The sequence below is a fragment of the Thamnophis sirtalis genome, unplaced genomic scaffold, assembly GCF_051295495.1.
Source record: "Thamnophis sirtalis isolate CommonGarterSnake01/CBP01778 unplaced genomic scaffold, rThaSir2_p1.2 scaffold_14, whole genome shotgun sequence".
In the NCBI taxonomy this organism is placed as follows: Eukaryota; Metazoa; Chordata; class Lepidosauria; order Squamata; family Natricidae; genus Thamnophis; species Thamnophis sirtalis.
The window spans coordinates 45,479,333-45,492,054 of record NW_028261394.1 but is presented as its reverse complement, the minus strand read 5'-3'; the positions used below and the strand labels follow the sequence as shown (position 1 = coordinate 45,492,054).

General features: G+C 43.4%; 1 protein-coding gene across 1 annotated transcript; it reads right to left on the bottom strand.

Moving 5' to 3' along the window:
* Nucleotides 1-2,246: 2,246 nt before the first annotated feature.
* LOC106544720 (arylamine N-acetyltransferase, pineal gland isozyme NAT-3) lies at nt 2,247-4,137 on the bottom strand. Its single transcript, XM_087728921.1, has one exon. It carries the CDS (start codon nt 4,089-4,091, stop codon nt 3,213-3,215), a length of 879 nt encoding a protein of 292 aa, XP_087585047.1. The 5' UTR covers nt 4,092-4,137; the 3' UTR covers nt 2,247-3,212.
* Nucleotides 4,138-12,722: the final 8,585 nt, after the last annotated feature.

Below are 12,722 nucleotides of genomic sequence, written 5' to 3'. Positions count from 1 at the left end.
ATGTTGCGAAGGCTCTCAAATAACTCAAGGTACAAACACAATTTTTTTGCAGAATCCCATTCAAGCTGTGCCGCAGTAAAATCCCAGCATCCTTAGCGGGAGACCATTACCTTAAGACTTAGAACAGACTCATAATACAATTGTGGAGAAAAGGCATGAAGAACAACTCACATTCACCCTTATGTGCTGAAAAAGTAGGTTAGAAAAACCTTCAATCTGCTGCACTCCTAAGTGCTATGGAACATTGTTGTTGGGTGTAGGGTTTATTCTTTCTATACACAACACTTGCCTTGCCAGTGTTGATGGGGGAAGAGGTTTTCTTCTTGGCGATTCCTTGCTCGAGTGCCCAAAACACATCCTCTCCATAAACCATCAGCCAGATAAGCAGGGATTAACACCAGACAAACCACCAAGCAGAAACAATACTCTCATCCAAGAACTCCCGGGATGAATACAGTAGCAACCAATACTGGCAGGGCGAGCTACCTTGAGGATTTTAGGAAAGTTAGCGAGTTGTGCAGCATCAGTCTTTCTGAAGAAAGTGCAGAGAAGAGCAACAAAGATGATGGGACTGGAGGCTATGATGATTGAGGGTATGTCAATCATGATGATCGAGGTAGTCTAGGTAAGTCTAGCCTAAGGAAGAGAAGGACTAGAGGTGACATGATAGCAGTCTTCAAATATTTGAAAGGCTGTCACCGACAAGAGGGTCAGCCTATTCTCCAAAGCACCTGAGAGCAGCACAAGGATGGAAACTTATCGAGACATTCAACCTAAAACTAAGGAGAAATTTCCTGACAGTGAGAACAATTAACCAGTGGAATGGGTTGCCTCCAGAAGTTGTGGATGCTCTATCACTGGACATATTTAACAGGTTGGACAAGCATTTGTCTGACATGGTATAGGATCTCCTGCTTGAGCAGGGGCTTGGATTAGAAGACCTCAGGATCCCTCCCAGTTCTATTATAGCAATAGCAGTTAGACTTATATACCGCTTCATAGGGCTTTCAGCCCTCTCTAAGCGGTTTACAGAGTCAGCTTATTGCCCCCAACAACAATCCGGGTCCTCATTTTACCCACCTTGGAAGGATGGAAGGCTGAGTCAACCCTGAGCCGGTGAGATTTGAACAGCCGAACTGCAGAACTGCAGTCAGCTGAAGTAGCCTGCAGTGCTGCATTTAACCACTGCGCCACCTCGGCTCTTATTATTATTATTATTATTATTCCATGTTCTACATTCTAAGACAGGAAACAGATCATTCCCAGGCTTCAAAATAATTTTCCTTTCACCTGCACCGAGGCATTTTGAGATACGGAAGTACGAACTTAGCAGTTGCACCATGTTATCCGCCTTATTAGACTGTGACTTGTGTCTTGATCAGTTCAAGTAAGTCTTGATTACAGAGAATAACCGAGAGAGACAGAGAGATTGTACTTTCACGACTCAGTTTCTTATAGCACGTTCTCTGACCCCTTGGAGGTCTCGGCGTGGCTCCTAGCAAGCTATAAAGCAATAAACCCAATACGTTCTAACTCAGTTAAGATTAGAATTTGCTGGGTAATTGGAAAACGAGAAGCGATTTTCAATTTGCCGTTTGATGCAAAGACTATGGTGAGAATCCTACTTCTTGCAGGCGTGATTTAGCAGTTTCAATCGTTTCTGTCTTGGAGGACTGTTACTCTCAACGTTGGCCAATTGTGTGCTGTATTCTCACAGGAACATTATACCAGACCCTTTGGGACTTAATAGTTTCCTGGCTGGCAAGCAAACGCAGGTGCTTTTTCAAAAGGAGTCTGGTTTTTTAAAACCCATGCTGAATTCACAAACACACAAACAGAAAACACTTGTAAAATATTTAATTGGGAGAACCATCAAGACTACTTCCTATTATTTGAGTAGATATCTCAATAGGCAAAGCTCCCTGGGCGGGTTTACAATCAAATCCATGTGCCCATGCGCAGAAATCCCAAGTGAAAATATATACAATAAAATCAAATACCATGCACTATTAAAAACACTGTCTAAATTTTTTTAGCAATAGTTAGGCTTATATACCGCTTCATAGGGCTTTCAGGCCTCTCTAAGTGGTTTACAGAGTCAGCATATTGCCCCCAACAACAATCTGGGTCCTCATTTTACCCACCTCAGAAGGATGGAAGGCTGAGTCAACCTTGAGCCTGGTGGGATTTGAACAGCCAAACTGCTGAACTGCAGTGCTGCATTTAACCACTGCGCCACCTGGCAGCAGCACTGTGATCATTCAGAAGGTAAGAATCAAAATACAATTAAAAACCACTTAAAAAGCCCAGGACAAACTGCTAATATAGGTGTTCGGCGATCAACTCTGGGGAAGGAATTCCATCACTGGGGGTACCACCACGGAAAAAGCTGCTCCTCTTGTCCATCTTCGCCTCTTTTGGAGAACCTCATTATAGGTAAAGGTTCCCCTCACACATATATGCTAGTCGTTCCTGACTATAGGAGGTGTGCTCATCTCCATTTCAAAGCCAAAGAGCCAATGCTGTCTACGAAGATGTCTCTGTGGTTATGTGGCCAGCATCACTAAAAGCCGAAGGCTCATGGAACGCTGTTACCTTCCCACCAAAAGTGGTTCCTATTTTTTATGTGTTTTCGAACTGCTAGGTTGGCAGAAGCTGGGACAAGTAACGGGAGCTCACTCCGTTACATGGCGCTAGGGATTCGAACCGCCGAACTGCCGACCTTTCTGATTGAAAAGCTCAGCATCTTAGCCACTGAGCCACCGTGTCCCTTTGATTCCACCCCTTCATATATCCCGATGTAAGGCCTTTCGGATTCCCTATATACCTTAGAGACCAGATAAGGACTGGAAAGATACTGATTTAAAATCTCATCATTACGCCGAAGCTACCGATAGCTAGGACCCAGTTAAAACTCAACACTGATAATCTTGCAAAAGGTTTCTTATCCCTTTCCCTACTTCGAAGTAGACTTAACATTGCTAACCCTGTGGCAAAGCCTACACCCCAGCAAATTCAACTTGCGTAAAGGACTTCATTTGCTCTCTAAATTGACCCGAATCTTCCCAAGAAAATACAGCAACATCTTCCCTAAAATGTTCGCCCCCTTTGGATCTTTTTGTGGTGAGCCTTCTCCAAAGTTGCTTCCCAATTTCATTTCATTAGGATGAACCAAAGTGAAGTTGAGCAAAGTTCACCCTTGGCCACCTGAATCAAAACACGGGTCCCGAACAGGTGTTAAGAGGGACAAACGTTTTGTCCAGCCGAATCTTGAATCGCTCCTTCAGGATTTTCTGCACTTCTTCACTTGTCAGGACCGTGCTTACTACTAGATCCGTGTCGTCCTTATAATTATATTTGGTTTCAATCAGCGTCCACCCAATCAAGGCTAGAAATCCATCCGTAGTCTGGAGGCTACAGATGGATTTCCTTAAAAACATAGAACTCGGATCAGTTTGGAGTTGCAAACAGGCCATCCGGAAGTCACCTATCATCTTTGGTTGCAAGGTAAACAAATAAATCTCCTTGCAGGTCACGTTTTCTATAACGTCAGGGCAGGGAATGTTGTTGTCGGAATCCATCCTGAATTTCTTGCGCTTCACTTTGTGAAAATACCACACTCCATCCTTCTCCGTGAAGCAGAAGATTCCTGGGATCTGAGGTTGGTCCTTCCCGGAAACCAGCTCCATGGGATGCCACATTTGATAAGCCATTCCAAAACCACCGTCCACAATGTAGGTTTTGCCTTCAAGGACGACTTTGATCAGAAGATGGTTGTCATCTTCACTGTAGGTCTTTTGCTCCGGGTTATAAACGCGAGCGCTTAAAAGGCCAACTTTGTAGCCCATGATCTGGAAGGCCCACGACAGAAGTTGGTTGTTCTCCATGCACCACCCGCCATGGTGGCGCTTCACAATTTTATCATACGCCGATTCTAAATCCAACGGAATGGTTTCGCCACAGTGGAGGCTGAGATTTTCAAAGGGGACTGCGCGGATGTGATGTTGAAAAACCTCGGTTAAGGTTTCCAAGTCTACTTTTTCCTGGGAACCTTTATAACAAATTCTTTCGAAATAATCCTGAATATTCATGATGGGTTCTCTCTCTCTCTGTCTCTCTTTTGGTCCCTGCAGAGTGAAACAAATAGTTAAACTAATTGTACAAAACTGCCTCCACCGTCGGATTTATTTCTCGGTTGCATGAAACCCCTGGAAAGTAAAGTCATATCATTATCCTCTCTGTATTTCTAATTTGGGACGTCATACAGAGCAAGAGTCGTGATTCCGCCTTGTAACGCTTTAGCATTAAATTTAATGATGCAAACCCGTGTTTTTCAAGCTTGGCAACCTGAAAATGAGTGAATGTCAACTCCACGGATGTCAATTTCCCAATTGGTTGGGGAATCCTAGGCACTGACACCCAACTTTATGTCAAAGATGCCAAGTTTGAAAAACATCGGCTTGCATCACTCCCACTCCAAAGAGACCTTTGTATCTGCAAAATGTGCAGATAATGTCTTGATAACAGATCTCTCTCCTCCCCTGCTCATCCTACTCCCTCCCTCCCCATCTTTCAGTTAGATTCGAATTTTTGCATTTTTATAATATTTTATTTGTCATTCTCTCTTTCTCTCTCTCCCTCCCTCTCTGTCTCTCTCTGTCTCTCTCATCCATCCATCCAGCTATCTACTCTCTCTCATCCATCCATCCAGCTAACTCACTCAATCTATCTATCTATCTATCTATCTATCTATCTATCTATCTATCTATCTATCTATCTATCTATCATCTATCTATCTATCTATCTATCTATCTATCTATCTATCTATCTATCTATCTATCTATCATCTATCTATCATCTATCTATCTACCTCTATCTGTCTTTATCAGCCAGCCAGCCAGCAATATAGTCTCTCTCTCTCTCTTTCTCTCTCTCTCTCTCTCTCTCTCATCCATCCGCCAGCTATCTCTCTCTCTCCCCCCTCTCTCTTTATCTTTCTGTCTGTCTGTCTCTATCTATCATCCATCCAGCAATCTACAGTTCCTCTCTCTCTCTCATCCATCCGTCCAGCTATCTTCTCTCTCTCTCTCTCTCCCTCTCTCTCTCCCTCCCTCCCTCTCCCTCCCTCTCCCTCTCCCTCTCCCTCTCCCTCTCCCTCTCCCTCTCCCTCTCTCTCATATATAGTTTTATCCTTTTTGAAGTTGTAAGCCCCCCAGAGTTACCCTGGGATAAGATGGGCAGCCGATAAATTTAATACATTAAATTAATAAGGGTAAAAAAAATGAAAACAGAATTCAGAGAAATGTCTAGAAATATACGGGTGAAAACACACATGGTCTTAGAACACTTTGCATGTCTAAAACCACGTTTCTCCGTTTGTCTAGTTTACCTTGATTTTAAGAATGGAGAACAAAAACCTGAAAGAAAAACCACCCTTTACCTTTAAGAGTTAAGAGGAGGCTGTTGGTAGCAAAAAAAAACAGCAGTGTGATTTTTGCAAAATCAACAGCTCTTGTTGCTTTCTCTGCACCTGTGTAAGGCTTCCGTATGGATGAAACGGTATCTTCCCACCCGTTACTTTTGTTTTCATCCCGTGCTCCGAACAGTTCACAATTGAAAACAAACAAAAGAGACTACGCAAATCACCTTTTAATGTGCATTTCTCATATCATACATAATTTAGAGGCATTTAAATAAAGGGCGTTTGGAATCTCAATATTTGCTGTTCCGCACATTTTCTGCTACCCTGCCCAGTTTTGCAGGCAGGCATTATTTTCCTTTCTCTTCCTGGGAACACAGCTCGCTTTTGTTATTTACCTCTTAGTGAAACCTGATAACAATACGTGTTTTGCTGTTCAACTTTGGCTTTCTTTGCTTATCGTTCATTTGCCAATTTTCTGTCTCCTTCAGTTCCTTCAGATGTTCTTTTGCCCTCAACAGCTGCACCCACCCAAATACTGGCGGAATTTCAGCTCTTAGAATTTTTTTAAAGAAAATAAAATGGGCCCTGGAAGTCAGAATTTGTTCCTCCCTTCCTCATATTAATGAACAAAAAAAGTTAGCAAAAACACCCAGGCAGAGCGCCCTGTGGAGTTCAATGAACACTCAAGCCGTGCTGAAACATTTTTTTTATGTTTCCTGGCAATGTTTTACGTGTACGTCAAACATGCCACGGTTGTGTTAATAAAATTATTGAATGCAAAGCAAAGCAGTGTATATGTCAAAAGATAGAATTGGCAACTTCATTGCCATGCCTCTTTGGGCATCCTCTCTAAAGAAGGAGAGTCTAGATGATGAGGTTGATTTTTGTTCTTCCTTCCATTATCCCCTCCAGAATTCTATCCATTAAGAGGAACATGTTTTTGTATTTCAAATATATATATATGTATATTTGCACGAAGATACAGAGTTATGAACAACAACTCCATCTTTTGACCAGAAAAGCAATCAGCAGCCTGGGTTTTTCTCAACATATTTGAGTTGAAAGAAGCAAGATTTGGCAAGAGACCATCTAAAACAGAGTAACCGAGTTGGAAGGGACCTTGGAGGTCTTCTAGTCCAGCCCCCTGCAAAAGCAGGAGACATTATACCCTTCTGAACAAATGACTGTCCAATTTCTTTTTAAAAACCTCTTGTGATAGAGTACCCACAACTTCTGGAGGCAAGTCGTTCCGCTGGTCAATTGTTCTCACTATCAGGAAATTTCTCCTTAGTTCTACATTGCTTCTCTCCTTGATTAGTTTCCATCTGCTGCTTCTTGTCCTGCCTTCTTCGGGTGCTTTGGAGAATGGGTTGACCCCCTCTTCTTTTTGGAAGTCTCTCAGATATTGGAACTCAGCTATCGTGTCACCCTAGTTCTTCTTTTCATTACACTATACATGCCCAATTCCTACAACTGGAAAAACTTGGACTACAAAGAAGCAGAAAGAAAATGACATTCTAAATTGAGCAGGTGGGATTTCCCTTGGCAAAGACTGAATAATGGGGCAGCATCTAGATTAAAAATTGCCTCATTTTGTGGATTTAAATGAAACACATTCAGTTGGTTTGAGAGATGGAGTAGTATTTGATGGCTCCACCTAATTTTTAACTAACCCAGTTAATTGTACTGTACTGTACTGTACTATAGGAGAACAGTTTGAGAGTATCTTTTCACGGGAGAGAAAACATTGAATAGCACAAAAACATTAGAGAATTCCTGGACGTCTGGCATTTGACCAAATCAGCCATCAACAGACACAAAGAGATAAACAACTTCTACATACCATTCAAAAGAGACAATCAAAAAGCAAACAATAAAGATTGAAACACACTCGCAATCAACATCGAAATGAGCAGAGATAAACACCAGGTTTAATACCTGACTAAAGCGGTAAACCAGGGGTCCTCAAACGTTTTAAACATGGGGCTGATTCACTGTCCCTCACACTATTGGGGGGGGGACAACAGACTGGCTGGTTGGGCGTGGCTAGTTGGTCATGTGACTGGGTGGGCGTGGCCAATTTAGCAGTCCATTTCGCCTTTGTCCTTGCTGTACTTGCTCAACCCAAGGAATCTATTAAGATTCCTCCTCTCCAAAAGTGAAAAACACTGCAAACTTTCTTGTCCCCCCCCCAAATACTGAAATATACAGGTATATATAAGCAGAAATATAAAGTATTTCTGTTATAAAACAATATAAACATAAAATGAATAATATATAATATAATAATGCAATGCATTGCAATGCAAACAGAAGGCAAACATCATTCACTTTAGCACTGAGGATGCTACCTATCCTGTTTCCCTGAAAATAAGACCTCCCTGGATAATAGGCCCAATCGGGCTTTTGAGCGCATGTGCTAAAATAAGCCCTCCCCCAAAAATAAGCTCTCCGCAAAAATATTTAAATGTATGCACAGCCGGTCCATGCCATTAAGGAGCCGAGGTGGTGCAGTGGTTAGGGTGCAGTACTGCAGGCCACTTCAGCTGACTGTTATCTGCAGTTCAGCGGTTCAAATCTCACCGGCTCAAGGTTGACTCAGCCTTCCATCCTTCCAAGGTGGGTGAAACGAGGACCCAGACACTGGGGGCAATTTGCTGATTCAATTTGCTAAAAATCTGTAAACCGCTTAGAGAGGGCTAAAAGCTCTATGAAGCGGTATATAAGTCTAATTGATTAATAAATAATAAATAAATAAATTTCCTCTGGTTGCTCATTGCGCAAACAACATGAGGTGATAATGCGAGGCCAGAGGGGGGGCGAAGGAAGGGGGGACATGCCCCACGCACCCCACATGCCATCAGGAGCCATGAAGTGACCAAGCTCACCGCTTCCTGCACTTCAAAAATAACAAGACCTCCCCGAAAATAAGGCCAAGCACTTATTTCGGGGATCAGAAGAAAACAAGAGCCTGTCTTTTTTGGGGGGGAAACACAGGTACAGTTGGGTCATGAAACATTTGCATGCAAACGACCAAGCTCAGAGAGCACCAAGGATTCTTCCACAGTTCTAATACCCCCTTTTTAAAAAGCAAAAGTGCAGCATCTTGCAATATATTGCACGTCATATGAAGAACCTATGGAAGAGCCGAGGTGGCGCAGTGGTTAAATGCAGCACTGCAGGCTACTTCCGCTGACTGCAGTTCTGCAGTTCGCCTGTTCAAATCTCACCGGCTCAGGGTTGACCTCAGCCTTCCATCCTTCCGAGGTGGGTGAAATGAGGACCCGGATTGTTGTTGGGGGCGATATGCTGACTCTGTAAACCGCTTAGCGAGGGCTGAAAGCCCTATGAAGCGGTATATAAGTCTAACTGCTATTGCTATTGCTAAGAGGCTGGTGGGATGTATTTCAGGATAAGATACCCAGTACATCTGGCCTTAGCCGGGAAATCCCAATAGATTGATAAGTGTTAGATGTTACTGTCAGACAGCCCAACAGCACTTTCTCTTAAACTAGCTGAAGCAGAAGGCAAGGCTGAAAGTTTGCATCCACTGAAAAAGCCAAGCTTTAACTCTTAAGAGGTGATTTGGGCTTCCTTCTTCGCAGGGTTTGACTTCTCGCTCTGCTAGATCAGCCCGTGAGATTTGTTTCCAAGACCAGAAGAGAACTTTCCTGACCAGCAGATGTCACCCTAATTTCACTTGTTAGCTTTCGGCAGTTTCGAAATTGATGTTTTGCTTCATTCTGGAAGGAATTCCTAGAAGAGGGCAGTTTCTGGAGACCGCAAATGCTTTAATGTTGGCCAATGCAGGAATTGTGCAAGAATAATGCAGGACTGCAGCCAAGAAATTAAAAAGACGCTTGCTCCTGGGGAGGAAAGCTATGGCAAATCTAGTCAGCAGACTAAAAAGCAGAGATCTTACCCTGCCAACTGAAGTGTGTATAGTCAAGGCTCTGGTTCTCCCAGTTGCAAACCCTCTGGAAGCCCAAAGCAGAGTTGGTTATCCCAAGAAAATCCTTCACAAGAGTCCTCTTAAGCACAATGCCTCATCTGCTTGACGAGAATGTTCGTAGTTTGCGGTGAACATGCAGTGAGCATGTTGGCTGCGTTTGCACAATGTGCTTGAAGGAAGGGTTTAAAGTGGATTGAAGCCTGTGCAAACTTGCTACGGAGTCAGTTGTGGCGGGCACATAAGGAATTCAAGTCTCCTAGGGCAGGGAAAGTGAAAACGTTAACACCGAATAGAATACAGAATAATAGAGCTGGAAGGGACCTTGGTGATCTTCTATTCCAACCCCCTGATCAAGCAGGAGGCTCATTCCGGACAAATGGCTGCGCAGTCTCTTCTTAAAAACCTCCAGTGATAGGAGCACCACAATTTCTGAAGGCCGAACCCACAGCCATAAAGAAAAAGGGATGTCCTTCCTTACATTTCCCCCACCCAGATTTTATATCAGTCAGACTTATATACCGCTTCATAGGGCATTCAGCCCTCTCTAAGCGGTTTACAGAGTCAGCATATTGCCCCCAACAATCCAGGTCCTCATTTTACTCACCTCGGAAGGATGGAAGGCTGAGTCAACCTTGAGCCGGTGAGATTTGAACAGCCGAACTGCTGAACTGCAGTGCCTGCAGTGCTGCACTCTAACGTCTCCCCCCCTACACACACACACACAAAGGACAGAAAAATGCATCGGCCTTCCAACAGTTATGGGGTAATCGTTATCAATTCTTCAAAGCAGGCCAGACCAGGAAACAAGCTTTACAAGGACCTGTGGAATTTTGTTGTTGGAAGATGTAAGGGCAGGTTCTTTGAAGAGTTATTCTCTGCTCGCTTTTATACCACCCAGGTAAGATTATTGAAAGGAGATAATATTTGCAGCTCAGGGTTGAACCGTTAGGGTCTTTGGTGCCCTCTGAGCTTGGTGGTTTTCTTGTGGACGTTACATCACACAACTTGAGGACATCTTCAGTGTTACAAAAGAATCCCTTCTAACTTTGATGGTGTTGCCTAACTGGATCATGAAACATCTGCAAGAAAAACCACCAAGCTTCTTAGGTATAATCACAGATTGTACAGTTATAGAGACTAATTTGATTCTGAACTTAACAACGGCAGCAAGACCGCTGGTGGTGCAGTACTGGAAGAAGGAAGAATTGCCTACTATTCAAGAATGGACGTTAGAAGTAACAAACTTAGCAGAGGTGGCTAAAATATCAGCATATCTTAAGGACCACTCAGATGAGAAATACAAGCTGGAATGGAGAAGATGGATTGATTATATTCAGAATAAATATGGGACTAAGAAATTTCAGTTAGCTGCATTCGAGTGGAGGATGACGCCCAATTGAGTCTACTTGATCCGGTGGTGGTAGCCATTGTCTGAATCAGTGCTTCAACGTCCTTTAAAAAAAAAAACAATTATTTGTTTGTTTTCCCAACCACCTACACACTCACTAATATAATTAGCCATTGTGGCATGGATTTCAAAAATTTAAATACCAGGTGTGCAGGCAAGTGTGTGAACTGTTATCAGATCACCATGTGAGGGAAGGTTTAATTAAACCGTCTCTCTCCAGATATGGGGGTGGGTGGGAAATCAACAGCTGTGCCCCATTATATCCAGGAATTCATGTTAAGGGAGAAAAGTCCAATTGGCATCTATGGAAGGGAAGGGTTTGGTGTATGTGGTTTTCCCCCTTCCTCCTCATTTTAATTGCTATTTGGAGAAGGGCAGGTTGCCCGAAGAATGTAGCCGGGGAGGAAAAAAATTAAACTATCTCCTTCCTCCTATTGCACTGTTCATAATAATACGTGCATGCTCTCGGTGTTTTTGTTTTTAGAAAGTTCTGTAACATGAATGTTAATTATATCATTAAAAGAGCATAGCTTCCAGGCAATGGGTCGCAAATATTTATGTATTTCCTCCCGTTGCAGCTGGGGGGCATTTTGAGGAGGCCTAATGTGGAGATCAAAGAGCAGATAATCTCCCGCAGCCATCGCTCCCCTCTGCTCCTTTGCTAGAAGGAAGCAATGAAAATTCCTCCACCCTACCATCTTCTCTATGGTCACTGGAAGAGCAGGAGAAAGTCTCCAAGGGTTCTGATAAACATCCATGAATTCCTGCTGCTGAAGGTCAAGGTAAAAGTTTATCCCGTCCAGTCGTGTCCAGTCCTAGGGGGGCAGTGCTCATCTCCATTTCTTAGCCGAGGGAGCCAGCATTGTCCGAAGACATTTTCTGTGGTCATGTGGCTAGCATGACTGAAGCAAATGGAGCGCTGTTTCCTTCCCACCAAAGTGGTACCTCTTCATCTACTCGCATTTGCATGTTTTCCCAAGGGCATGAAGCAAACTCTTTGTCGCAAAAAACCCTTTTATTAATTTACCGTGAATTCTGCTCATTCACATCCAGCAAAGTCTTTCAAAGGAGGATTTACGGTCACAGACCTTATCAGGCTTGGAGAGCTGCCAGGCTGATATCTGCAGAACTTGGCAAGGAATCTCGGAGAGTCACGAACCAATGAAGTGAACTAATGGTCCCCTGCAAACTCCACTCACCTTTCGCTCCTCTTTTACTTCCTCTGGGAGGGGCCATTCATCATCCACCTATGGCCTTACTCCCAAGTCGACCCCTGTTCTTTAGCTGTTCCCTTCGTCTGGCCACTCTGCGCATGCGCACACTGGGAACAGGCTCCAGCTGTTCCAGAATTTCTCACTCACCTTGTAAAGTTTTTGTGTCTTTTTTCCTTTCCTTACTTGTGTTTGCATGTTAATTTGTTTTGTTAAAATGCTAATTTTGATAATATTGCAAATTGCTTGAGTTGCAGTTACAAGTTCAGAGTTTTTGAAGTGGTCATGTATAGTGAAAAGCCATAAAATAACTTAATGCTATTCCATCCTTCCGAGGTCACTAAAATGAGGACCCATATTGTTGGGGGCAAGAGGCTGACTCTGTAAACTGCTTAGAGAGGATTGTAAAGCACTGTGAAGCGGTATATAACTCTAAGGGCTATTGCTTGGGAAGGAAGGAAAGGAAAGGAAAGGAAAGGAAAGGAAAGGAAAGGAAAGGAAAGGAAAGGAAAGGAAAGGAAGATGGTGCTGTGGTTAAAGTGCAGTATTGCAGGCTAACTCTGCCCACAGCCACGAGTTCGATCCCAACCGGCGGAAGGTTGACTCAGCCTTTCATCCTTCCAAGGTGGGTAAAATGAGAACCCAGATTGTTGGGGGCAAGAGGCTGACTCTGCAAACTGCTTAGAGAGGGCTGTAAAGCACTGTGAAGCGGTATATAAGTCTAAGGGC

Excerpts from the sequence above, each read along its gene's own strand:
- LOC106544720 (XM_087728921.1), bottom strand. The coding sequence starts at position 4,091 with ATGAATATTCAGGATTATTTCGAAAGAATTTGTTATAAAGGTTCCCAG.